Source organism: Elephantulus edwardii, unplaced genomic scaffold (genome assembly GCF_000299155.1).
Source record: "Elephantulus edwardii isolate Elephantulus edwardi_28Jun2011 unplaced genomic scaffold, EleEdw1.0 scaffold00246, whole genome shotgun sequence".
NCBI classification, from domain to species: Eukaryota; Metazoa; Chordata; class Mammalia; order Macroscelidea; family Macroscelididae; genus Elephantulus; species Elephantulus edwardii.
Window position 1 is genome coordinate 1,580,045 of NW_006399996.1, and position 25,015 is coordinate 1,605,059.

Here is a 25,015-nt window from a genome sequence, read left to right on the forward strand (position 1 = left end):
GGCCCGAGGTGGGGGGGGGAAAGATGCGGCGCGCCTGCGCAGTGCGGAGAGCGTCACGATGGGAGAGGGTTGAAGGAAGACCCCCTTAGCCAACAACTTCCTTGATTCCACCAACTCCTTGTTTCTCTGCGTGCATCACTACTCCACAATATACTCCTATTCTGCCCCTTCTACGAGAGACGGTCCTAAAGATTAGCAATTCATCTCTGGTTTTCAGAGATCCCTTCATCTACCGAATCCCTCACTCTCAAAATCAGCAGAGACCCTACTAGTATAAAACCTCACTGGACCTCTAGCAACTGACGGACTCCTAGGGATGCAGAAAGAAGCAGCATTTCTCCCTCACTTCACTGGGGCCCACAGGGATCTAAACTACCTCTCCCATCAGCTCCCGGGCTACCCCCCCCCCCCCATCATCCTTAACATGGACAGCATCTTTTCAGGTTACAAAACATCTCTCATTCTAACCAGCAAAGGTCTATCTGACAGCCAAAAAAATGTTGCTGAAAGATTTTAAGGGGCCATAGATTGTTCTTGTCTTGTGCCTTGAAATTATCATAGCCCTTAAATTATTCCATTATAAATCGTATCTATCTCCTTACCCACTAACAGAGACCTGAAATGAATGTCAATATTACTCAAATAGGGAGTTCTCAAAATTATTTGGGAGTTTCTTGTCAAAACAACCAGACTCCAGTTTCTACACCAAAGCTTGACCCTCCAAATTTAACTGCAATTTCCTCTATTTATATATTCTCAAGTCGTTAAGAGATATTTCCTAAAAAAAAAAAAGAGAGATATTTCCTGTTCCTTCTCTTTACCCTCAAATTCACAGACTATTATTCCCTTTTCAACCTGTCCTCCCTACATTTCACCTCCTCCAAGATCTGAATTCCTGATTGGAGAGATTCCCAAATATATCTCCCTCACACCCAAGTCTTAAAAAGATTCACCAAAATAAGATCTGGCAGACAATTTGCAGTGACCTACAAATCTTTTATATACAAAGTCCCCAAAATTAAAGTTTTTTAAAAAGCTGAACTGGAAAGCCTCTCTTCCAAATATTACCCAATAAATACCACATATTCAGCTCTTAAAACCCAATAAATGACTTATCAAATTTGCTGTCTGACTTCCCTAAAATACCTACACAAGAACTGGCAGAGAAGACGGCTTCCCCAGTCCCTCTTTTCCCGGTGATCTGCAACTGTAAGAATCACACACACACACACACACACACACACACACACACACACACACACACACACTCTTCCTCCCAAGATGATATCCAGTGTCCTAATTTCATAACTGGATAGAATAATTGAATCCCAGGGAGTAAATCACTGCAGAAGGCTCTGGAACTCCAAATTCTTTACAGAATAGAAAATGCACAGGTCCTGGTTCTCCACCAGTTGGCGCTAGGGCCCATTAAGACTTTCCTCCATCCCCCATTTCCTTTTCCCTCCATTTTCCGTTTTCCCCGTTGCCTGGCAACACAGCAATCAAGGACTTTGCTGTTGCCTAGCAACCGACTCTCGGGAACATAGAGCTGAGATAGAAAGGGTGTTCTGATGAAATTCGAACAGGCTTCCATCTTAGGAAAATTGAGACGTCAGATCTCCTGGCCCAGGATTCTCCTTTCTGAAGACCCCTACGTCTATTAATTACTTAAACAATAAGCCCCTCAAACCCTGTCTTCTTTGAGCACATGGAAGCCATGCCACGCCCCTCCAGGGCAAGCCCCGCCCCCACTTGGACAGGTAATCCAGCCCCCACGCCCCGCCTCCTCCGAGCGTAAACTAGACCCCGCCCACCTGTCTCCGTGGGGCCACGCCCCCGTACACTTCCCGCCCATTCGCTCCTCTCTCCCACCGACTTCGCCTACACTGTCCCTCCGCCACGCCCCTGTCGGCCAATGAATGAGGCCGTAGGCCAGACTGCCCCGCCCCAGCATCTCAGCTTGGCCCAATAAGGACCACCTGGAGGGTTTAACTGCTTCGTCTCCAGGGTTCGGGTTGAATAGCCTGGGTCTTTTCCCCACTCCTCCCTCCCCCACTTGTTCTGCTCCGCCCTCCACCACCCTAGCCCAGCCCTCAAATCAGCCACGCACCTTCAGTCTTTGCCGGTTACCATGGCAACGGCGGGAGCAGAGCGAGAAGGGGGGAGGGACGGGGGCGGAATTGGGGAAAGAGATGCTCAGAGACCGAGACATACTGGCAGAGGTAAAGGCACGAAGTTGGAATAAGTGCTAGCTATAAAAAGGCACCAGAGTGCATAGGGCCTGGCACGTAGTAGGCATTCAGTGTTTCTTCAATTTATGCGGGAAGAGCCTAAATATAGGCAATGAAAATGGAGCGCTTCCTACCCCACCCAGAACTGAGGAGGAGGAGGGAGTGGGAGTCATGTGCCCCCTGCTCGATAGAACCTCCTGGGCTACCCTCCCCTGCCCTGGATAAAGTTGAACCACAACTCCTAGCAGCACCATTTAGCAGCAACCCTCTAATACGGAGGGAGCTTGTGCCTCAAGGCCTTCTGGGAGTTGGAGTCACCACTATCCCAAGGCAGACAAGTTTCCCGGCTAAGGAATGAGTCTTCACACCTCAGAAAGACCCCAAATGCGTGACTCTCTACGCAAGCCTACTCCCTTCCAGGATGCCCAGTCCTGCACTCCATCGGAGAAGCAAGAATCTGAAGGGGTGGGGGTTGGGGATGAAAAGAGAATAGCTACCAGTGCAAGCAAGTCCCTCACCCTCATTCGCATAATACATGTTCACGTGTCGGAAGCAGAGCCCACACATTCCAAACAGGTTTTCTATGAACACCAGTATAAAGGTGACCACAATCAGGGAGTTTCAGAGCAAGGGGCAGGCTATGAGCAGGAGTCAGAAAAGGCAGAGGACCAGAGCGATATTATGCAGAGTGGGCCAGAGAGACTGAGGCACAAAAAGATGCTGAAACTGCAGTAGGAGTGAGAGAAGACAGAGGTAGAAAGGAGCCTGGAAAATGCCCAAAGTCCATTGAAAGAGGAACGAGGAAGTTGTTCTGGGGAGGGGGCAGAGGCTCTGGACTTGAAAGATCCTCAAACCCCCAATCTCTTCCATCCACACTCACACGTGAATAAGGCATGTGTACATACATGTGTGAGTTTGTGGTAAAGAACATGTGTGTCCTCAGCTCCCTCCCCTGAGAAGCTGCAATTCCCACTAAATATAACCCCCTCCCCAGCCTGTGACTCACTCGGACCCCGCCTCCCCCGGCCCCCACTTCCTGTCCCACCCCCCAGCCCCCAGCTGCCTGCCACCCGCCCAAGCCTCCTTCCACACTCCGGGCTTCCAGCTTTCCAGTCCCAGAGTCTCCCAACAAAAATCTACCCAGTGTTTTGCATCCTATCCAAGATCTCCTGCCCTTTCCAGGGACAGGCACAAATCCTTGACGCCGCTTGCCTGGCCCTCCTCTGACTTCTTTTCACCCAGTAACCTGGGTCAGAAGTCCTCAGGGACCCTTACTGCTAGGTGTCCTCCCTTATCCCAAGCGCCAGGGGAGTAGCAAGAACATTCCCCCATCTTCTCTCCCTTTTTCTCAACCAAGGGTAGACAGATAGATACAGTGTAGGAGGAGAAGAGGATACTGGGCACCTGCCTGAGCCACCCTAAATTTCACACCATCCACCTAGTCCCCTTCCTTAAATCCTCTCTCTCCCAAACATTTTCTTTCTCCTTAGGAGCTAAATAATCCCAGGTGCTGAGACCTCCATCTCCCTTGGGAGTATCCCAAATCTTAACCTCCCCAGGCCCATTCCCTCAGGTGATCCCACAGCAGGCCTCTGACAACTCTATCCTCATTTCACATAAGATCCCCAAATCAGCTGTGCTCTCCAACTAAAGGTGTACCCCAACTGTATTTTGTTTGGTCTGTAGTCGAAAGGTCCACCCCTTCTTTACCAGTTAGCACCCCCAGACCAGTCAGACACTCACAACCTTCTTCCCAAAAAAACTGGACAAGGTACTCAAAAGTCAGTTTGTCCCCAGGAGAGAAGAGGACCCTCAAACATACCTAGCTCACCTTCGAATATGCACAAGCAGGACCACCATGGAAACCAGGCTTCTCCCTCAAGCATCATTTCTGAACCCTAAAGCACAACAGGCCCCCCAAACCATAGAACACCCCAAAATTTCCATTTCTCTACAGGTTCAGAGATCACTCCAGAGGGCACCTGTGGCCAAATCCAGCCTTTTCTGAAATATGAACCCCAAAACTAAATTATAACCCCAAATACATTTTACTTCTGATACTCTCATTCTAGGGTCCCTACCTTCAGATTAGGCCTGCCTAACCCCCAAAACTCATTACCCTCCCCCGGTTCACAGCCCCCCCATCACGTTTACCTTGGTTGTCACTATACAGAGACAGTCCATGTTGGGGGGCCTGGCCGCGGCGGCGGGTAAGGGGCTCTGACTTCATCGGAGTTTCGTTCCTCCCCTCCGCCGGTTCTCACCCCTCCCCCCTCCGCACCCCACTTTTGCAGGGGGGGCCAGGATGGGGGGAGGGGTGAGAGGGGAAGGAGGAGGTTGGAAAAAGGAAAGGTAGGGGAGCGTGGGAGGGGGAGGAAAGGGGCCCTAAAAGGGGGTCCCCAATGGAGGGGAAGGGGCTTGGGGAGCACACCCCGATTCTCAGGACGGGCGGGGGCAGTGGGGGCTGGTAGCCCCGGGGTTCGGGGACTGGGGCATGAGCTGGGATGGGGGAGGGGAACTGGATTTCGGGGAGCCCCGGGGCGGGGAAAGTCTTGCCTAACGGCCAGGGGCTAGGGGCCCTGCCGGGGGAGTTGGGAGGGGGGGGTTGGAGGCGGCAGCAGCAGAGGGAGCAGTGAAGCCGAGGAGGGAAAGGGAGAGAGGAGGAGAGAGGAAGCAGGGGGAGGGAGGGAGGGAGCGAAGAGCCAGAATGGGGGGGGGTGCCTTGGCAGAATTAACTCCTTCGGTGCTGGCAGGAACCCGGATAATGGGAAAGGCGCTAGAAGCAGAAGCAGATAGTCCCTGAAGCAAACATGGAGACCTGGTCAGCTACCATCGTTGATAGCAAAGACAAGGAGGAGGAATTTTGTTTTTCAGGCGAGGAGGCACTCTGAGTTGGGCTGGGAGCGCCAATAGTTGTTTTAATACCGGAAGGAGATAAATATAAGGTGGGGCAACAGCGGAGGGAAAAGGACTGATGGGACAGGATCCCAGGAGGTCTGGTTCTCCCTCAAGGTTCCCAAGAGGGCAGTAAGTAAATCCTGAATTTTGCTGCGACAGAAATGGGAGCAGGCAGAGAAAAGGGGGATGGGGAAGAGAGCAGGGGCCACAGGAAGGGAGTGAGTACATTCTGGGTCCCCAGCCCCCTAGGCCACTGACCCAGGATTTTCTCACAGGAAATTTCAAGTCCCAGTGTAATGTTAGCAATACTTCCCTCACCCCTCCAACCCCACCTGCTCACTCTGGAAGCCAGGAGTTCCAACCCTCCACCCCTCTTACCTGACTCTCTGAGATGGAAACCTCATAATATTCCAGGATGTCTGTCACAGAAACAGAACTGAGTTACCTTCCTCTACCCGAGGAGCTGTGGGCCACCAGTGTCATCATCTCTGGTAAAGTGGTCAGCATTGGTGGCCCACAGTGTTGGGGCACTCAACCAGCCTTGAACCAACTTTGACTGCCTTTAGAAGCCCAGGGCACTCTCTCCACTTCTGTTCCTCAGAAAATTGGTGTTACTCACCCAGCAAGGCCTGGAAGAGGTCACTGTGCAGCACTGTGAGGAGCTGGGGTGCCCATCGCAGTAGTGGAGGGGCCAGGAGCCAAAGAGCTGACTTGGGAGCTGGTGAAATGCAAGTGAGGGAGGATTGGGGAAAGCAGGAGACCAGCCCAGAGAGAGAGTCACACAAGACTCATTTCTCTTCCCTTACCCGTGACCCTTTCACCTCAGACCCCATGGAAAGATTGAGGAGAAAGATCTTAGAGTCCCAGTCCCCTAGTCCACTCTCCAGCCTCCCCACAAGAACCCCTGTCTTTCACCTCTTGGTTTCTCCGACATCTCTCTTCTCTAACTTTAATCTCGCTAATCCTCCTGGATTGGAGTTGAGCTCCCTTCTCACAACCCAATTTTAGCTGTTATTCTCTAAAATGACCTGACCTGCTGGCTGTTCCCTTATTCCCCAAGCCACCAGGAACTCCCACCAACTTCCTCAATACCCTAGCCTACTTTCTCCATAACCAGGAACTGTTTAACTGCACTTTCATGAGGGTCTTCCCACATGGTGTCCCCTGCTGTGCAAAGAAGATAAAGCAGACTGCTCTCTCCCCTGCCTGTATGGGATCAATAGGAGGACTATAAATTCTCTGGAACTTTGAGGCCCAAGGATGAAGAAGCATGGGAGAAAGGAAGGACCAGAGAACTCCTACAGTTCCTTGTGGGCCTGGCAAGAATCCGACTAGAGATCTAGCCTGGCCACAGTGATTAGAAAGTCTTAGAGAATGCAAGGGGAAAGCTGTAAGGCTAGGAGGAGCATTCTTTTACTGTGAAGTATTAGGTGTTCAAGAGTTAATGACACCTTCCTATATGTCTCTAAAGGATATATAAGTTTGGAACACTCACACCTCAGATTGTGTCCCCCACCTACCATTTCCTTCCTTTTTAGTTTTGATGGGAAGAGATGAATTTCACGAGGACTTTAAAGAATCATCTTCCTTGCCTCTGCCTCTCATACCTCGGTCCCCACCTTTCCTTTCCAACTCCTCCTGGGAAGTCCTCCCTTCAGTCTACCCTTCATTTGTTTGGATGCAGTCGCCTAAGCTCCTCCCTATTCTGTTTCATCCTAGTCTCTTCCAGTCTGAGGGCTAGACTCGGACAGGCGGGATTAAGGAGTTTAGGGGGTGCAAGAGCCCCTGGAACTGCTCCAGGTCCATCAGACTGCAGGGGCAGGGAGCCGGGTAAGAACTACAACTCCCAGGATGCCCCGGGGCCCGGAAACTCCCCCCGCCCACCTCCCGGTGCATTGTGGAGAATGAGTCAAGGGTGAGGGCAGCCTGGACTTGGGAAGGCGGGACGACAAGGCGAGGTCAGCCTGCACTCGGGGTAGCTGCGGCTAGTGCGGCGCGGAGATGCAGTCGGCTAAGATGGCCTCGGGACTAGGGCGACAGCTGCTGCGGCTGGGGGCCAGCAGGTCCGTGTCTGTTAAGAGTTACGGGGGGGCGTTGGGGAGGGGACTAAACTTTAACCGAACTCCCACTCTTCCAGCTCGCGGTCCAGCACGCCGCTGGGGCGGACCCTGTCCAGTCCTCCGCGCCGAGCCTATGTTAGCGGAGCCGCCCAGGTGAGTGTGGAGGCAGCCGTGGGAAAGAAGAGGGTGTGGGGGCAGGATCCCACCGGCAGGGGTCTCACTTCCTCCCAGCCACCTGCCGTTCGGGCTGTCACGGCAAGTAGGGGAAAGGGCACGTCAGGGTGCCCTGCGATGAAACTAGAGGAAAGGTGACGGGACCTGCCCCGCCCCACGCGCACACTCTCCCAGCCGGTTCTTTTGCTCTGCTTGGTGCAGGAGGCCCAGTGCCCACGTCGCTAACCCTCTCTTTCCCCCAGGCGGCGGTGCACAAGTCTGAGCCCCTTTCTTCTGATGCTTCTGCCAAGGAGAGCCAGGCTAAGGCGGTACGTGGCCCCAAATCGGGAGCAGCAGAGCTGTGGCTGTCACTTCCCCCTCCCTGAAACCCACCTTGTCCTTGCCCAGGAATCGAAGTCCTTTGCTGTGGGGATGTTTAAGGGACAGCTCACCACCGAGCATGTTTTTCCTTACCCGGCTGGTAAGGGCAGGAGTCATCAAAGGGGAGGTGAGGTAGGGGCGGTGTCCCCTAACTACTGCCTCAACTACCTCTGCCACTTTGCTTGCAGTGCTCAGTGAAGAACAGACCCAGTTTCTTAAGGAGCTGGTGGGGCCCGTGTCCCGTTTCTTTGAGGTAAGGAATGACCATGCTGGGTAGTAGCGGGTGGAGTCCCCAATAGAGTTTGAAGGACATGAAAAGAGCCTACATGTGGGATCCTGTCCTTTCCTAGGAGGTGAACAATCCTGCCAACAATGACAGTTTGGAGCAGGTGGAGGAGACCACCATGCAAGGCCTCAAGGAGCTAGGGGCCTTTGGTCTGCAAGTGCCCAGTGACCTGGGTGGTGTGGGCCTCTGCAACACCCAGGTGAGGGGACTAGTCACTCCGTGGATTCCTTGTCCACTCCAGTTTGGCAGCTTCAAAGCCTTTCCGCAATCCATGAGCCATAGTTTCCACCCACAACCTCTCTGGGGCCTTTGGATTAATAGTTTAAATACCTAAGCCAAAACCTACGGCTGCCCAGCCATTTCTAACTCCTAGCAGCCCTACAGAACTTCCCTGAAGGTTTTCAAAGCTGAAAATAGTACACCTGAGGAGCAAGTCACCGATAGATTCAGAGCTTTTACTTTGCAGCCAAGTGCTTTAATAGTGAAACTACCAAGGCTCCTGTATAATACACTCACATCACTGAAAACATGCAGAAACCTACAGCCATTGGCTTTACTGTGGCTCCCAAACACCAAAGTGGTGACTCTAGAAGGACTAGCAGGCCGCTTCCCTCCCTCCAGTACCTAGGACAGGCTTGGCATCCTCTGCTGTGCCCTTTCCTCTTTCCACACTCCAAGAATGACCCAATCCAGGCCCAGCTCTATTCTCTCGCCAGAGGCAGGTCCTCAGGCAGCTAGTTACAGCCCTACTCTCCCTCCAGTACGCTCGCCTGGTGGAGATTGTGGGCATGCACGACCTTGGCGTGGGCATCACCCTGGGGGCCCATCAAGGCATCGGTTTCAAAGGCATCCTGCTCTTTGGCACAAAGGCCCAGAAAGAAAAGTATCTCCCCAAACTGGCATCTGGTGAGACAGCTCTAGAGCCAGGGAGAGGGGGTGTCCCAGGATTGGCATAAATTAAGCTGGTTGGCACTTAGATCATTATACACCTGGACATTTTGGCTGGGGAATTGTACTGGTGGAAAAATGCAAAGGGGATTGAATGTTCCCAGAGGTCTCATGGGGCGTGGGAATTGCTGGAGGACTTTGATGCCCAACAGGACTCATGATAAAGGGGCTCTCTCCTCAACAGGGGAGATTTTGGCTGCTTTCTGTCTCACTGAGCCCTCCAGCGGATCGGATGCCGCCTCCATCCGAAGCACAGCTGTGCCCAGTTCCTGTGGAAAATATTATACCCTCAACGGAAGCAAGATTTGGATCAGGCAATCTTTTCATTTTTCCCTCTTCACATGTTTCAAATTCCGAGCCCCTCCCCCCCGCAGCCCTCCATGTCCTGAATGCCCCTCATTCCCCCATAGCAATGGAGGCCTGGCAGAAATCTTCACAGTCTTCGCCAAAACGCCAGTTAAAGACGCTTCCACAGGTGCCATGAAGGAGAAGATCACTGCGTTTGTGGTGGAGAGGAGCTTTGGAGGCATCACCCAGTGAGTTGGTCCTGCAGGAGCCGGCCTGAGCTCCAGGGCAGATGGTTCTATTGGCCACAGGACAAGGGTGCACAAAACCCCCAAACAGATGGGTAGCATGGTCCTGCTGAGACTATAGCATAGGGAAGCATGGGCTCCCAGCTAACAGTGGGCAACCCTGCACAGCCCCCTGGGGGAAAAAGGAGGTTATTGTACCCCCTGATTAAGTTTAGCAGGATGGAAGTTCCTCCCCTGCTAATAACGTACTGACTTCTCTACCTGCCCAAACCCAGCGGGCCTCCTGAGAAGAAGATGGGCATCAAGGCCTCCAACACAGCTGAGGTGTACTTTGACGGGGTGCGGGTGCCATCAGAGAATGTGCTAGGTGAAGTGGGGGGCGGCTTCAAGGTCGCCATGCACATTCTCAACAATGGAAGATTTGCCATGGCTGCAGCCCTGGCAGGCACCATGAGAGGCATCATCGCTAAGGCAGTGAGTACCCTGCTGGACCTCCACCCCTTGCTCAGACCCAGTGGCTAACTAGATCTGAGGTCCTGTGCCCTCTCCCCATGTCTTTGTTCCCTGTGGGCACTCCCTGCACGAGGAAACCCTGTCCCCACAAACAGCTCCTGACCAGGAGACCAGCTTAGGTTTCCGTCCAGCAAGGACTGGCCTTGTGGCTGAGGCCAAAGTATGCCTCTCCAGCCCCGCTCCTGAAGACTGACTGTGGGACCACAACTCACATGCCCTCATCTAGGTGGACCATACTGTTAACCGGACCCAGTTTGGGGAGAAAATTTACAGCTTTGGGATGATCCAGGAGAAGCTGGCCCGGATGGCTATGCTGCAGTATGTGACCGAGGTGAGGGCCCCTCTCTACCGCCCTGTAGCCTTCTCAGTCGTGTCAGACTACAACTCCCAGCAGCACCTGGGGCAGTGGGTCTCCAGCTTCACACCAATGCCCTAGGGGATGCGGAGAGGCATAGTCAGCTCTTTCTGTGGAAGGAGTGCTGGCCCTAAAGGTGCTTCCCAGAGGCTCCACCCCTAACTTTACCTCTTTCTAGAGGTCAAATACCTCTTGAGGACCCTAATGAACTGACTGAAGGGACCAAATATTCCGCCAAATGTGATACACAGTGCTTTAGGATGTGAACCCTTGGGTATTGTGGTGTTTTCCAGTTATTAGTCTTGGAAAGAGGTTATCAGGTCAAGCTCTGATGCCACTCCTTTTCATTTTCCTTCCTATGTCCTGACCACTCACCACCGCTCAGTCCATGGCTTACATGGTGAGCGCCAACATGGACCAGGGTGCCAAGGACTTCCAGATAGAAGCTGCCATCAGCAAAATCTTTAGCTCGGTGAGCTTCCAAAGCCATGGGGGTAGGGGAAGGGGAGTGTCCATTTTAGGAGCCTGGCTCCCAAACTAATCTTGTCTGTTTGCCTCTAGGAGGCAGCGTGGAAGGTGACGGATGAGTGCATCCAAATCATGGGGGGCATGGGCTTCATGAAGGTACAGGGCAGACCCTACAATGGGGCCTTGGCGGAGTTGGGCAGAGGGTGAGGTACCCCATCATCATCGGTCCTCTCCAATGACAGGAGCCAGGGGTAGAGCGTGTACTGCGTGACGTTCGCATCTTCCGGATCTTTGAGGGAACAAATGACATTCTCCGCCTGTTTGTGGCTCTGCAGGGCTGTATGGTAAGGGAGATGAGAACTGAGGCGGGATGAGGAGGAAGACAGTTAGTCCTCAATGTAGGATGGATCCTCCTCCCCCACAGGACAAAGGAAAAGAACTCTCTGGACTTGGCAGCGCTCTTAAGAATCCTTTTGGGAATGCCAGCCTCCTGCTAGGAGAAGCAGGGAAACAGCTGAGGCGGTAAGACCGGGGTTGAGCCTGGGGCCAGGGCAGCATGGCACCTACCCTTAGTCACCCTCTCCAGGAGGCCAGGCTGGGATGGAAGCAGAGGCAACTAACCTTAGTTCTCCACCTCCAGGCGGGCTGGGCTGGGCAGCGGCCTGAGTCTCAGTGGACTTGTCCACCCAGAACTGAGTCACAGCGGCGAGCTGGTAAGTGGTCAAGGGCCAGGAGCACCTGAGTCTAGGCCACAGGAAAGCCCCCTTGAACCTGTGTGCCCTCCTTTCCATCTTCAGGCAGTACAAGCTCTGGAGCAGTTTGCCACAGTGGTGGAGGCCAAGCTGATAAAATATAAGAAGGGAATTGTCAGTGAGTGAGCCTACCCCCCTCAGCCTGACACCCCTACCCCCACCCCCATACTCTCCACCCCCCTCACCCCAACACCCCTGTCCCATCCCCTCAGCCTGACACCACTTCCCTACTCCCCATTCCCCTGTACGCCCCCATCCCCCTCAGCCTGACACCCGTGCCCCACCCACTCTACCTGGCAGATGAACAATTCGTGCTGCAGCGCCTGGCAGATGGCGCCATCGACCTTTATGCCATGGTGGTGGTTCTCTCCAGGTGAGGGGCAGTATGTGAGCCTGACTGCAGGGCATCCTGGGCCAAGGTCACAGCGTTAAGACTTTTTTCCCTTCTCCTTCCCACCAGGGCCTCAAGATCTCTGAGCGAGGGCTCACCCACAGCCCAGCATGAGAAAATGCTCTGTGACAGCTGGTGTACAGAGGTGAGTTAGGGCAGCCTAGGTGGGGCTTGGGCACCCCGACAGCATCAACACTGTCCACTCTGCAGGCCGCAGCTCGGATCCGGGACAACATGGCTGTTCTGCAGTCTGACCCCCAGCAGCAGGGGCTCTTCCGAAACTTCAGAAGCATCTCCCAGGCCTTGGTGGAGCAGGGTGGACTGGTGACCCGCAACCCCTTGGGCTTCTGAGCACTTGCAGCCATGGCCTGACCCACTCACGTGCCTTCTTCTCCAGCCAAAGCCCAGGCGGGCCTCTCCCCTCTGAACCCTAATCCTCCTTGGAAGGGGCCCCCTGTCCCCAGTACTGTGCCTGCTCTCAGAGGGAGCACTAATCCTTCACAAGGAAGTTAATAAAGTTTCTAACAAGCCCCACTTGCCTCCATGTTCTTTCCCTTGGCTGCCTGCCTCCCTCCCAAAGAAAGGAGCCCAAGGCGGCAGGGAGTTTGCCTCTATTGCTTTATTTGGTGTTTTATACAAGTGACTAAAATAAATAGAGTAACAAAGGCAGCTACATGGCCCCCAAATAGCAAATACCCCAGCTTCCTTCATCTGCTGTCTGGGATGAGCAGCCCCTTCCTCCTCCCAGGGTACCGTGAGCACCGCCACCCTGCCCAGAGCAGAGCTGGCTTAGGAACAGAAGCGGGGTCACATTTCAGGGTTAGAGGAGGGGCCCAGGAGATGGGGATTCTTCATATAAAAGAGTAAATGTCTATATAAAAATATCCCAAAAGGTATAAGAAACTATTTTTTTTTTTAAATCCTCAAAAAAGTTTATAAAAAATAATAAAGCTAAAAATAACTAATGGTCCCTTGTGCACCCCCAAAGAAGAGTGAGGACCAGGCACTGCAGGTGAGTCACACAGTGGCCAGAGCCTCACAGAAGATTGGGCCAGAGGCCTATGAGCATGTGACCAATAGGGCCCCGCCAATCAGTGAGATCAGCGGATCTGGCAGCCACTGAGGGCTACATCACATCCACAAAGAACTCACTAGGGTTCCCCATGGCCATGTGGAAGCTTTGGCGGCTGGCTGTCAACTCAGGAGGCACAGAACCCAAGTCTCTGACAGGCGGGGCCCCTGGGGGCTGCACTGCTGGGGGGACGGGGGGTGGGGGTGGGGGCATCATGACCACCATCATGGGATTATAGGGGAGGGCCATGCCTGGGGGTGGCCCATAGGGATGGAGCCCAGGGTGGGTGCGAAGATTGGGTACACCCCCTGCTGAGCCCCTGGATGGGGGAGGAGCCCCGTCACTGGCACTCCCAGGCTCCCCACCCCGTCGGAGACTGCCCCCACGGCTGGAGGGCTCAGACTCACTGCCACTGCCTGACTTGGACTCTGGGGCCCGCTCCTCGGGCCTCCCTGTGCGCCCAGCACCCCCGTCGCTTCGTGTGGACTCACTGCTCCGGCTTCCTGGCGGGGGGTGTGCAAGGATGGCTGAGCCCCAGTCCAGAGTTCCTAGGCCTCCCCAGCCCGCTGTCCCCCCTTCCCCAGTATCTCCCCAGCAGTACCACATCTGGGGTGACTTACCCTCACTGTGCTGGCTGCTGGCACTGCCCCCGCCGTAGGTGTAAGATGAAAGCTCATGGTAGGGCGGGGGCTGGGGGCTGTATGGATGAGGGGCAGGGTACTGGTAGGAGAATGTGGGCAGCAGGGGCCAAGGGGTGGTTCCAGGCAGTGGAGCCAGGGTGTCCTGGTCTGAGGCACCGCTGGAGCCATCATTGTCATTCAAAGACAGGTTGACGAGGTCTGAGAAGGAAGAGATGAGGAAGTCACTGCTTAAAGAGGTCAGGACCCTAAACCTGAAAGAAGAAACCCAGGCCCAGTTTCCCCAGAACCACCCAGGGCAGGGTTTAACACAGGAGGTACGAAGGTCCCAAAGGGCAGTTCCCACCACTGCCATCAGGGGGAGCAGTGCCAGTGTGCCCAGTCCAGGGTACTTATGCAACTCAGAAAAGGCTTTTCTTCCCCCATGAACAAGGGACTGCTGGCTGTCAGTCACTGCCTCATTGGCCAACGCCCCTAATGACTATCCCATCTGCCACAGCAGCCCTAGCTGCAGGTTCCAGAGGACACTCACAGCTCTCACAGCCGCCACTGAGGTCTCCAAAGACGTAGTAACACTGCTCTGAGAAGGTGATCTTGTTGACAGTGTGGCGGATGAGGCCCGCCTTGAGAAGCCCGCTGGCATACTTCCGGGCCTCCCGGCGCTCCGGAAAGCCCTCCACGTGATGGTAGAGCCAGTCAACCACATCCGAGCCTGCACGCCAGAAGGGAAAGGCCTGTCTCTTCCTCAGCTCCGGCATCTTTTCCAGTTTTGGGGTCCTCCACCCCGTCCCACACACACTCAGGGTTCAGTCGCACCCAGAAAGGCATTTGGGATGGTGATCTTGAGCCACATGCGGTCCCTCACTTCCAAGCCAGACTCAGGAGCCGCCATGGCCTTGGTCACAGAAGCCATGTCTGTGTGGATGGAGAGACCTCGGCCCTCACAGCCTATTAGGAGAGACAAAGGAGTGTTTAGTTGAGAGTGACCCCCCCAAAGGGATGGGGGAGGAAGGCAGAACGGGTTGGGGTTCACCATCAGGCAGAGACGATCCAGATGTGATGGTGCTCATGGATGAGGAGCCAGGGTAGGCCGGGAAAGTGCCGGTCAGTGCCGCGGAGTGGGAGACCCAGGCAGCGGGATCAATCGGCTGGATAGGCTCATCTGGGATAGGAAAGGCCCCCAAGATGATTGATCGTCCCCAGAAGCCATCCCTAAGACGTCAGCCCTGACCCTCATCTACCCACGCCCTTCCTTTCCCTTTGGGCCCAGCCCAGCACCACTCTGTCCTCTTAACCACACCCCGCTTCCTACACAACACTTACTTCGGGGGAGTGTGAAATAGGCCTGCGGAGAAGGATCCCAACACTTGGCCACGGTCAGCACAATGGGGCTGCAGAGGGGGAAAGAAAAGGCCAGCTGGAGAAAGGGATGGGCTGTTGTTGCTGTTTGTGACACCAAGTCGATGCTGCTGCCCAGCAGCCCAGCGACCCTGCACGCCGACGCAGAACCATCCACAGTGCTTCCAAGGCTGAGGCTGCTCTCTTCCCTAATGGCAGGTCTCCTCACAGAGTTGCAGGGGGGTCAAGATGCTGCCGGATCAGGTCACACCATGAGCTTCACAGCTGTGACACCCCAGAGCTTTGGAAGTGAGTAGGCAGGACCCAGAAACCTCAGGAGAGCAGAGGCCTGCGATGAGAACAGGTATGTGGCCAGAAAGAGGAAGAGAAAACATACGGCTGGGCCACAGGGAAGGGTAGAACACAGCAGCACAATGCTGCCATGAGGCAGTGAGCCGCGACTCAGGGGCGGTGAAACCCCAAGGCAAACAGCTAAGTAGCATGGGCTCATGACAGCTCCATTCCCTGGAAGTTCCAAGAAGACAGAACTGAGCTATGCTGCTCAAGGTATCGAGGTAGAATGACCACATGCAGCAGGAATTTGATTCCAGAATGACAATATATGAGGGTGACTACCTCCAGGGGACCGAGGGGCTGGGAGCGGGAAGGGCACTTGGGGGAGTCTTCAGGGTATGGGTCTTCTTCTTCGGGATCTAGGAGTAGCCAGGCGGTAGCCCCTGGCACGCTTCACAGCGTTTCACCACTGCAGGAGAGAACAGGAAAGCGCCAAGGGCAGGTGGCCCTCGGGTGCTGAGCAAAGCCCAGGGGCTCACCCGGGCTTGTGTACAATGTCCCGAAGCACTCGGACAGCATCATCATTGCTCATGTTCTCGAAGTTCATGTCATTCACCTGAAAACAAGGGTAAGTGTGTCAGTGATAATGGAAAGGCCAGGACGCCCCACCCACGCCTGCAATGATGGGCCTGCCCCAACACACCTGTAAAAGCATGTCCCCAGGCTCAATGCGCCCATCGGCTGCCACAGCTCCGCCCTTCATGATGGAGCCAATGTAGATGCCCCCGTCTCCCCGCTCGTTGCTCTGGCCCACAATGGAAATGCCCAGGAAGTTGTACTTCTCTGTGGAGGGAGTCCATGTGACAAGCTAAGGTCCCAGCCCAACCCACCCAACCCAAAGGAGCTCGGATCCTCTCTGCCCCTCAATCCAGGATGCTTCCATACCCATGTTGAGAGTGACAGTGATGATGTTAAGTGACATGGTGGAGTCAGTGACGCTGCTGAAAGATGAGGTCTGCGGTGAGAAAAGGGGAAGAAGCTGGATTCTCTAACAAGCCAGGGATGAGCTCTAGGGTTCTAGCTGTCTGTGGCCTTAAACAAGGCCCTGGCCCAAATTCTCCTAGTGACACCCCTTACCCTCTCCAGTCGAGGCGGCCGCTGTTTCCTCCTCCGCCGGTGCCGTTTAAGGAGCCGGGAGGCACTGCTCTGCTCTGTGGAGCTGCTGAACCTGATGGGGGATTGGGAGTGTGTGATAGTTAATGTCATGTGATTCACAGTGGTTTGGCCAAATGCTACACTTAGAACTACAATGTAACCTAGCCACCTCTGGGATGTAATTTGTTAGAATCAGTGGATAAATTCCTTAACGTATGCTCTGACTTCAGACCTGGGGTGTTTTGACCGAACTTGCTCTCTCCATGCTGCACTTGTCCCCCTAAACTGTCATCCACTCTGAAGATTCTGGATGGGTCGGCACCCCATTATCCCATTAGCTTGCAATCCTGTGAGTCTATTGCCAGTCCTGCAGATATGCCAGGCCTGTAAAATTGCCATGAGCCCTTAAAGTAAACAGAACTGTGCTCGCTTCAGCAGCACATATACTAAAATTGGAACGATACAGAGAAGATTAGCATGGCCCCAGCGCAAGGATGACACGCAAATTCGTGAAGCATTCCATATTTTCGACCCTGAAATTAATCAGTCTGTAATGAAGGCTAACTCCTTTCACCTACAAATTTCATCTTTGGATACAAAGCTAAGTGGATAGTCCTTATGGAGGGACTGTTTAAAAAGAGGCAGGGAAAAGAAAAGAAAAAAAAGTAAACAGAACTGACCAACCAGTCCCTCTGTCTTTCTATATACGCACGCGCGCCTACGTCTCCAAGGGTCTCAATGGTCTGTTTCTCTACACAACTCTGACCAGAACAGTAACTGGGTTCACAGGGACCATAGAAAGAACGCAAGCACTAACTGGGAGGGAGGGAGGAAGGAATCTCTGAAGTCCTACCTGCTCATGGTGTCATCTTCTTCCGAGTCCCCCAGGCTGGTGCTTTCCAGCTCGCTAGTCATGAGAGTAGAGGAACTCTCGTACCCAGCCAGGTGCCGCTCCAGCCTTGAGGGCCCACTGGACCTGTGGCCTCCACCTCAGTAGGAACAGGAAGTTCAGAATCCAAGCTTTGTGCCTGTTACTGCCATCAAGGTTCAGGAGTACCCACTCCACCCCGCCTGAAGGCCTGGCCCCTCACTACCGTGTTCACTGCTGTCTCTCCTCCGAGGCCGCTCCCGCCTCAGCGACACCACAGACTCTGTTTCTGTCTCTGGCTCCAGGTTTTCACGGCTGCTGGAGATGTTAGGGCTGGATGGAGAGAGCAGCCACAACACCATCAGCGGGGCTGAGCTCTGAAACCTCTACTTCCCTCCTAAGGAGTCTGAGTTCTCATCTCATCTCATCTCCCTTCCCTGGATCCGAAGATGCCAAGAACTCACTGGAAAGATGGAGGCCTTGAATCCCCAATGCCACTGGTTCTCTCTGGTGGCAGGGCGGGTAGAGGTGGGGGCGGAGGCACCAGTTCTGGGCGGGGTTCACGGGCTGGGGGAGCCATCTCAGGTTGGGGGTTATCCGATGACACAAGCTGGAAAGGTGCAAACAACCCCAAACAGTTCAACTTGGAGGTGGGACACATGTGCTGGGAGTCAGCAAAAGGATCAGAAAACGGGCCTGGGTCCTAGAATCTAGAGCAGGCTGAGGGGTTCCTGCCAATGGCCTAAAAGGGCAGGGAGAGTGGAGCCGGGCCTGGACAAGTGGGCAGGGGAAAGGTCTGTCCACACAGATAGGGGTGTGGTGGCACTCTGCATGAGGACAGCCCCAGGCCCTCAGAGCCAAGGTCCCTTACCCAGGACACCACTCTTCCATTGAAGCAGGGAAGGCGGGCATTGTCGTCTGAAATTTCTTCCTTCACCACCCTGCCGAGACAAGACAAAGTTCAGGCGAGTCAGGCTCACTTTTCCCCGCTCCCTCTCCGTTTCAAAGTTTTTGGCATCTTCGTTGTGATCCAGCTCAAGGGTGCTGCTGGCTTTCTCTCTTGTCCAAACCCTGGTAACTTAAAATCAAACAGTTCCTTCCAACCCAAGGACTCTCCACAGTTAATGCTCCAAAGACAGTCTGATCTGAACTCATCTATCTAATCTTACAGGCCATCCATCCCCTTACAGTTGTCCTAGTTGGTCCTTGATGGTTGATTCCCCATCCTTCATTCCCTGTTTCAAGCCCAACTCCATCTATTCATGCATGCTTTTACATGTCGCTAGTTCAGGTCCCAGAAACCCAGCCAAATGGGCTGCCTCTGACTTGGGCTGAAAGTCCCAAAGGGAGGGATGCCCATCTTCTGAGTCCCCTGTGGCCCCTCTAACAGGAAACTGCCCTAATCAATCAGTCTGCTCAAGATGGGCCAATCGGACAGATTTCCAAGTCCAATCTTGTCACTCACTCTCCCTTGGATACTCAAATGTGACCTGAATTTGCTGTTCTCAATCTCCCTATCTTGAGTATCTGTTCATATCCTGACTGTGCAACACAATGCACTCAGTACACAACACATTTAGTTGTTGTTTTTGTTATGTGTTGTTGAGTCACTTGCAACTCATAGTGACCATATGTACAACAGCTCTGAATCCTACTTAACCTGTGCCAATCTTATTATCTCTGACACACCTAGCCTCGTTACCCTAGTTACTGAATCAATCCATCTCATCAAGGGTCTTCCTCTCTTGTGCTGTCCCTCCACCCTCCCAAGCATGACGTCCCTTTCCAAGGACTAGTCCCTCCTTGCAACATGTCCAAAGTATGTCAGACGAAGCTTCAGAATCCTTGCCTCCAAGGAGCAGCCTGGTCTCACCCTCTCTAGGACGAACCTAGCAGTCCATGGCACATTCAACACTCTTTTTCAGTACCACAGCTCAAAGGCATCAAGTCTCCTATCATCCACAATCATTATCCAATTTTCTGACGCACAGAAAGTAACAAGGCCTAGGCATTAGCAAATACTTGTTGACTAAAGGGACCATCTTTCACACAAACACCGAGGTCCTCAAATCAGGACATCCTGCCATCACCTAAACTCGGACTTTCATTTGTTGTTAGGACCACTGAGTCTTCTGTAAGTCAGAGATCCCAGGGACATCAGAGTTGAATCATGTCCTCTCCTGCACCACCCTCAGGATTGTCAATCCATCTTGTGGTCAACCTCAATTCCGATGGCAACTCCTACTCAATTGGTGGTGTCCTTATTCTTAACATTTTACTCCGTCTTACACATCAGGGTATCAAGGGACAAAAAAATCTGAATGAACTGGCCAAAATTATAATGCTGACAAATTGAAGAACCTTGACTTACATTCAACTTAACTTCCAAAACAGTATCACTCGCCCAATGTCAAGCATCCACTCCAGATCGCACCTGGTGGTATTGTGAGGTCCCACACAAGGAGTACGACCCATAGCAACCCTGTGAGCAACAGATTTGAACCCTGTCTGGTACCATCCTCACCATCTCTGTCACACTTGAGCCCATTGCTGCAGTCACTGTTGTCAATCCATCTGAAGGTCTTCCTCTCCTTCGCTGCCCCTCCACCTTCCCAAGCATGATGTCCTGGGCTATTCCAACCTAATTCCAACTTTCTTCAGTAGAGCTGAAGCAAAGGAAATAGAGAACTTAGCTTCAAAAGCTCTGTACGCAAATAATTTACTCTGAATCATTTAAAGTAGCCCAAGATAATCCAAAATGTTCTAAATGATTCCAGGCTGGCCCAATCTACACCAACAGATTAGAACATGCCCACGTTCAAGCTTGAGCTGCCTGAATAAATGTAAACTAAAATATCCAATACAGCTGTGTGTGCTACTATAGAACTCCCCACAGTGCTCTCTGCTCCTGTGCTGGGACCAGATAAGACCATGCCTCTCCAACAGAAACCGAATCAACCACATCTGTCCCTGGTAAGCCAGAAGGGCCTAAGTTTTTCCAGAACAGCTTTGCTTCAGGGTCACCTACAACACTTCAATACAAAACTGTCTGCATTACACTAAAATGCCCTGGAGAACAGAATGCTTGGTAGAGGGATGCTGAAAAAGAGGAGACGTCAAGGAGCTGGAGTAATTGGCTTAAACGTATCTACTCTGTAAGGATGGCACAGGACTCAGGAACACTTCAACTTACCCTGCCATACCTCTACGAATTGTAAATGACTCACAAGTATCTAACAACAGACATCTAACACAATCCTGTCTCTTCCAGTGTGGGCTGCACTGCCAAAACAAAAACTCACAGAGACTTAACTACAGCAGGAGGTTCCAGAATATCCGTACCTAACCTTGTGCCAGAAGACCACTAAGCTAACCAGCGGTCAGAATCACCTGGCTAAGCGGTGGCTTAGTTCTAAGGAGCTGCGCTGCCAGTTCGAATCTACCAACGGTTCTACGAAAGAGATGGTCAACCTCCCGCGCTATTTATAGCCTCTGAAAATCCAATGGAGATCACGGATTCCGACTCCAGAGCGTAACAAGCAGTGCATTTTAATCCCAAATAAACCAGTGCTCCCCAATCTATTGCAATGCAGCCTAATTTTCTCCATCGTTAACACCCAATCCAGGGTATCCTACAGCTCTGAGTATCTCAATCCTTGATGTATCCCAAGACAGTCAATCTATCTCGGCATAGTAAAATCTGTTACATTATTAAACAGAAAAAAAAAAAAATCTCAGTTTGTACCAATTAGACTCATGCGCCTCAACACCGCCTAATCGGTTCCAACACAGGCCTCATCACTGTAGGCCTCGCGCTCACCCGAAATCCTGATCCATAGACTTGAAAAAGTACTTCGCTCCCGCTGGCCGCTGCAAGACACTCTTGAAATCGCCGAGGGTAATGCGCTCAGCAGGCACTGGGATCTTCACCAGGTAGGGAGTCTCTTCCTCATCCAGGTGGTAGATCACCTTCGTCTCCCCAGCACCGCCGACCCCGGCGCCGCTGCCCGCCATGGTCCCGTCCGCGCGCTCCCGAGCTCCACCGCCCACCCAAAGGGGCTCAGCGCACCCCGCCGCGCTTGCGCACACCCGCCCACTGACGCGCGGGCACGGACGCGCCCCGCTCAGCCAGGGAGGTCCTCAAGGGAAGGAGACAACGGAGGTCGCGTAGCCCCGGGGCAGACGGCGGGACCTGCTGCGAAACTCGACCCGGGCCTCGGAGCTGCTGCGGGGCCGCCACCGCTCCTCACGTCACGTGACCCAACCCGGGCCACTCGGTATCTGCCGTGCCGTCTGTGCATCACGTGACCTGCAGCCTGGTCACGTGACGGCGCGGTCCCAACTCGCGCACCCACCACATGACGACCACCTTCAGCAACGGTATACCACCTTCTACGGCCCCGCCCCAAAACGGTGACCCCATCCTTAAGAGAACCCACACAGGTGGTGTCCTCTGTCCTCAGGGAGCAAGCCACCAGTCTCTACTCAGATTTGTCAAATGGTGGGTGTGGGTGTTGTGAGGATATCAGGCAGGGAATCGGGTGGTGGCAATTCCCAAGTACCTAAAGGCTTAGAGCCCGGGCCTTTCCAACTTTTGACTCTGAGGTGGTCTTTTCCATAGCCTCCCTCCCAAGCAGAACAGCAAGGGCTATAAACACGAGAGCCCACTCCGTTTTATTTACAACCAACAGGCCATCTGTTTAACAGCCAATATTATTAAAAACACAAGAAACATGTTCCTTTTCTGCTTTCCTTCCTCCCTCAACCTGGCTCTGGTACTTTACCTTTGAGCTGACATGCTCAAAAGGTAAAGTCTAAAATTAAAAATACAATTGGTGTATAAGAAAGTAAATGAGACAGGAGAAGAAACAATGTAGGAGGGGAGTGCTGCTATATTTACACTAGAGTTTTATAGACTCTATAAAATTCCATCCCAATTCCAACCCTGAACCAGAAAGTGAGGGATGGCAGATCCAAGGGGAAGGGACTGTGTGCGCCTAGTACCAACCCAGAAAACCCTTCACCCCCAACTGCAGTGGATCCAACTTCAAGTCCAGAGGATGGAATGGGAAGGAAGGTAGATAGGAACATGAGACACTCATTTCCAAGCAAGTCTCCCTAAGGAATCCCCGCCTTGAAGTAGGACTGTCCAAACTCCAGGGGATGGCTCGGAACCCTGAGGCTCTGTTCCCAAGTCTTCTAGTTTATTGCCGTCCTAGCTTAAAGGTGGTGATGTCAAGGCTCTCCAGATTTAGGGGTACCCCCTAATCGCCGGGCCTCTGGCCGAAGTTCCTTGCATTTCTGGCAGTAAAAGAAGTCAGGGACATTGGTCTTCTTAATCTTAGCACAGGAAAGATGGATCCACGTCCCACACAGGCTGCACTCTATCATGGGTCGCCCTGCAAAGGGCTTTCGGCAATAACACGTAATGAGATCCCACGAGTCATCACCTAGAGAAAAGAATGGTTATCTGATGTTCTGCCAAAGTTCTTGGGTTCCCAATATCCTTAACCCCAACCTCCCAGCTGCCTTTTAGCAGTCCGTCCCTTACCTGATTCTACCATGATGTCCTCATCCATGACCCGCATTTCGCCCTCACTAGAGCTGGCGTCTCCATCTTGGCTTGTTTCAGTGCTGCCCACCTCCTTGCTTTCACTGTCAGTGGGGGGAATTCCCTCAGGGGCCCCAGTGGCAGGGGGGCTAGGAGCCTCCGGGTGAGTTGGAAATACAGGGGCAGGGGCTTCTCCTCCTCCTACTGCTGCCATCTCCTCTTCCTCATCTTCCTCCTCATCTTCCTCCTCTTCTTCAGAGTCTGTATCACTAGTGGGTGCTCGGGGAGGCCCAGGAGGTGGGAGTCTATCCCCACGCTCTGCCTTTTTCAACTTCCGTTTCTTGCTCTTCTTGATTCGAGATCTTTTTTCCCCATCATCAGGGGCTGGTCGAGGCCTCCGAAGTACCCCAAAGCTAGCCCCCCGACCCGGCCCCAACTTCCGGTTCTTTCGGTCCTTCTTTCGAGAAGGCTGGGTAAGATCCCCCTGGGAAAGGGACACAGGGGTGAGAGTAGCAGGGGGCCGGGAAGCATGTGTCAAGGATGTGGGAGACAGAGGAGATGCCACTTTGGGGCCATCCGAATCAAAGAGAGAGTCCTTGAGCTTCATCTTCTCAAGTAGAGTGGCACTGTCAGGAGCCTGCAGGCGAGAGAAAGTGGACCTTGGGGGTCCTGGTTGGGTGGGACCTGACTGAGCCGCCCTTCTCTTGGATGACTTTGCTTTTTTAACAAAAGTCTGAATGGTTCGGAGATCTGAGGGGGCCGAATCCCAGCCATCACTGTCTGCCGCACTCTCACCTCGCAATGGAGAGCTGGAGCCAGAAGCTGGCCAGTCACTTTCCTTAAGAGGGAAAAGAGACGAGGGTCACCAGATGGTCCAATGGGACCTCAGCCCCTCCAGAAACTGAGCTTGAAAATGAGAGGCCAAAGCTACTCCTAAAATTTCCTGTCCCAACCAGAAAACTTCATTCTGCTCAGAAAATTCATCCATACTCCAATTTCTTCTTGAGCATTTCAATGTTACCTCTGCCCTCAAATTCTAGCGATCTATTCTATAAACCAACTATTTCTCCACAGCCTCATGTTACCATTCTCAGCTCTCTGAAACTTATCCAAACGCACTTTCCATTAATAGCACCCCCCAAACCATCCCAAATTTTCACTAATGACCCATGACCCAAAAGCTCATTCTTTCATCACTACTGCAATCAAGTTTCCAGCGGTCTGGCTACAGAGCAGCATTCCTTGTAAACCAAAAAGCCCTTATTTACATAAGGACCATCCCTAACCCCCTCCCCCCCAAGTCCAAGAAACCGGTCTCAAATTACACTTCTGTCCTACCTCTTTACTAGGGGGAATATAACCAGCATAGGCCAGTACAAAACTGCAGAATTTGTTGAAATCCTCAATCGTTCGTCGTCGTTTCTCTGGTGGCTGAAAGGAAGGAGGTAAGAATTACAATGAAGCCAAACACTACAATTTAAAAGGGCATTCCCATATGCCTAGTTCTTTTAGAATGGTAAAGTTGAGAAACATATATACAGAGAGGGGAAAGATAAGGATACCAAACTGCAAAGACTGGTGAAAACTCACCTGAGTCTCTGGTTTAAGAGTCGGAGGTGGATCTGTGAAAGCAATAAAAGCTGAGTCAAGGCACTGGATAGAGTCCATACAAAACCCCCACTTCCAAACCTTAGAAGTCCCAGGTGAACACCCTCCTTTCTGAGGTCCTCCAGCAAGCCCCCTGCTGGACCGGATCTACTCCTACTACCCTCTGGTCTCAGGAGGGGCCTGGGCTCCCGACCCTGCAAGGCCTCGCTTCAGAGCTCCCCCTTCCCCCTCCCGGAGGCCTGGCACCCTCGCGGCCCCCGCCACCCTCCACCGCGCCCCCCGCAACTCACGGTTTCTCCTGACTCCAAGCTACTCGGATATCTTAACTCCCCATCCCGATCACACCGCACCTGGGCCAAACCGGGCCGCAACCCGCCCTGTCCTTCACGGCGCGTCCGGTGCCCCGAGCTCCCCTCCGGCAGCTCTCTGCCGCCCGCAAGCCTTCTGGGACCACACACGCCACCCGCCGTCCCCAGGGTCCGGGAGGACCACACGCCGAACCCCTCCCCGCCCTCCGGCCCC

At 53.2% G+C, this 25,015-nt stretch overlaps 4 protein-coding genes across 9 annotated transcripts in view; 1 reads left to right on the forward strand and 3 right to left on the reverse strand.

Annotated features, from left to right (window-relative positions):
- DLG4 (discs, large homolog 4 (Drosophila)) overlaps window positions 1-6,063 on the reverse strand; it is a 26,622-nt gene extending 20,559 nt beyond the window's left edge. For 2 of the 4 annotated variants that reach the window (XM_006899092.1, XM_006899093.1), the window contains exons 1-3: window positions 6,045-6,063; window positions 5,749-5,847; window positions 5,508-5,548 (exon numbers count right to left, since the gene is read on the reverse strand). In XM_006899092.1, coding sequence (XP_006899154.1) covers window positions 5,508-5,548; window positions 5,749-5,847; window positions 6,045-6,063 — 159 coding nt within the window. Of the gene's footprint in view, window positions 1-4,385; window positions 4,416-5,507; window positions 5,549-5,748; window positions 5,848-6,044 lie in introns of those variants that run through there. The other 2 variants (XM_006899094.1, XM_006899095.1) reach the window with 1 other exon arrangement.
- Window positions 6,064-7,130: 1,067 nt separating this feature from the next.
- Window positions 7,131-12,340, forward strand: ACADVL (acyl-CoA dehydrogenase, very long chain). Of its 2 annotated transcripts, XM_006899090.1 has the most exons (20): window positions 7,131-7,192; window positions 7,267-7,342; window positions 7,606-7,671; window positions 7,751-7,823; window positions 7,912-7,976; window positions 8,074-8,208; window positions 8,771-8,915; window positions 9,142-9,271; window positions 9,368-9,493; window positions 9,766-9,964; window positions 10,230-10,334; window positions 10,744-10,830; window positions 10,920-10,982; window positions 11,069-11,170; window positions 11,251-11,348; window positions 11,467-11,539; window positions 11,624-11,696; window positions 11,879-11,951; window positions 12,039-12,114; window positions 12,180-12,340. In XM_006899090.1, the coding sequence occupies exons 1-20, from the start codon at window positions 7,131-7,133 to the stop codon at window positions 12,318-12,320; spliced, it is 1,968 nt and encodes a 655-aa protein (XP_006899152.1). In that variant the 3' UTR covers window positions 12,321-12,340. The 2 variants fall into 2 exon arrangements, with proteins under 2 accessions (XP_006899152.1, XP_006899153.1); XM_006899091.1 differs by lacking the exon at window positions 7,606-7,671.
- A 755-nt stretch (window positions 12,341-13,095) lies between these two features.
- Window positions 13,096-21,348, reverse strand: DVL2 (dishevelled segment polarity protein 2). The gene is made up of 15 exons (XM_006899097.1): window positions 21,155-21,348; window positions 18,206-18,275; window positions 17,799-17,944; window positions 17,558-17,667; window positions 17,320-17,455; window positions 16,449-16,539; window positions 16,257-16,326; window positions 16,015-16,154; window positions 15,851-15,927; window positions 15,003-15,070; window positions 14,713-14,841; window positions 14,496-14,627; window positions 14,212-14,391; window positions 13,662-13,880; window positions 13,096-13,544 (listed from the first exon to the last, which is right to left on the reverse strand). The coding sequence occupies exons 1-15, from the start codon at window positions 21,346-21,348 to the stop codon at window positions 13,096-13,098; spliced, it is 2,211 nt and encodes a 736-aa protein (XP_006899159.1).
- Window positions 21,349-22,210: 862 nt separating this feature from the next.
- Window positions 22,211-25,015, reverse strand: part of PHF23 (PHD finger protein 23) — a 4,069-nt gene continuing 1,264 nt past the window's right edge. The window contains exons 2-5 of one of the 2 annotated variants that reach the window (XM_006899098.1): window positions 24,476-24,507; window positions 24,224-24,316; window positions 22,886-23,723; window positions 22,211-22,784 (exon numbers count right to left, since the gene is read on the reverse strand). In XM_006899098.1, the coding sequence (XP_006899160.1) occupies window positions 22,570-22,784; window positions 22,886-23,723; window positions 24,224-24,316; window positions 24,476-24,507 (1,178 nt within the window). In that variant the 3' untranslated portion in view covers window positions 22,211-22,569. The remainder of the gene's footprint in view (window positions 22,785-22,885; window positions 23,724-24,223; window positions 24,317-24,475; window positions 24,508-25,015) is intronic. The other variant, XM_006899099.1, reaches the window with a different exon arrangement.

What these genes read in the sequence shown, in the direction of transcription:
- ACADVL (XM_006899090.1), top strand. Translation starts at nt 7,131, where the DNA reads ATGCAGTCGGCTAAGATGGCCTCGGGACTAGGGCGACAGCTGCTGCGG. An exon ending in CCGTGTCCCGTTTCTTTGAG is followed by an intron (nt 7,977 to 8,073) that starts GTAAGGAATGAC and finishes GTCCTTTCCTAG; the next exon opens with GAGGTGAACAATCCTGCCAA. An exon ending in AGCTTTGGAGGCATCACCCA is followed by an intron (nt 9,494 to 9,765) that starts GTGAGTTGGTCC and finishes GCCCAAACCCAG; the next exon opens with CGGGCCTCCTGAGAAGAAGA.
- DVL2 (XM_006899097.1), bottom strand. Translation starts at nt 21,348, where the DNA reads ATGGCGGGCAGCGGCGCCGGGGTCGGCGGTGCTGGGGAGACGAAGGTG. An exon ending in AGACAGCAGTGAACACGGTA is followed by an intron (nt 17,456 to 17,557) that starts GTGAGGGGCCAG and finishes GTTCCTACTGAG; the next exon opens with GTGGAGGCCACAGGTCCAGT. An exon ending in CTATTTCACACTCCCCCGAA is followed by an intron (nt 14,842 to 15,002) that starts GTAAGTGTTGTG and finishes TTCCTATCCCAG; the next exon opens with ATGAGCCTATCCAGCCGATT.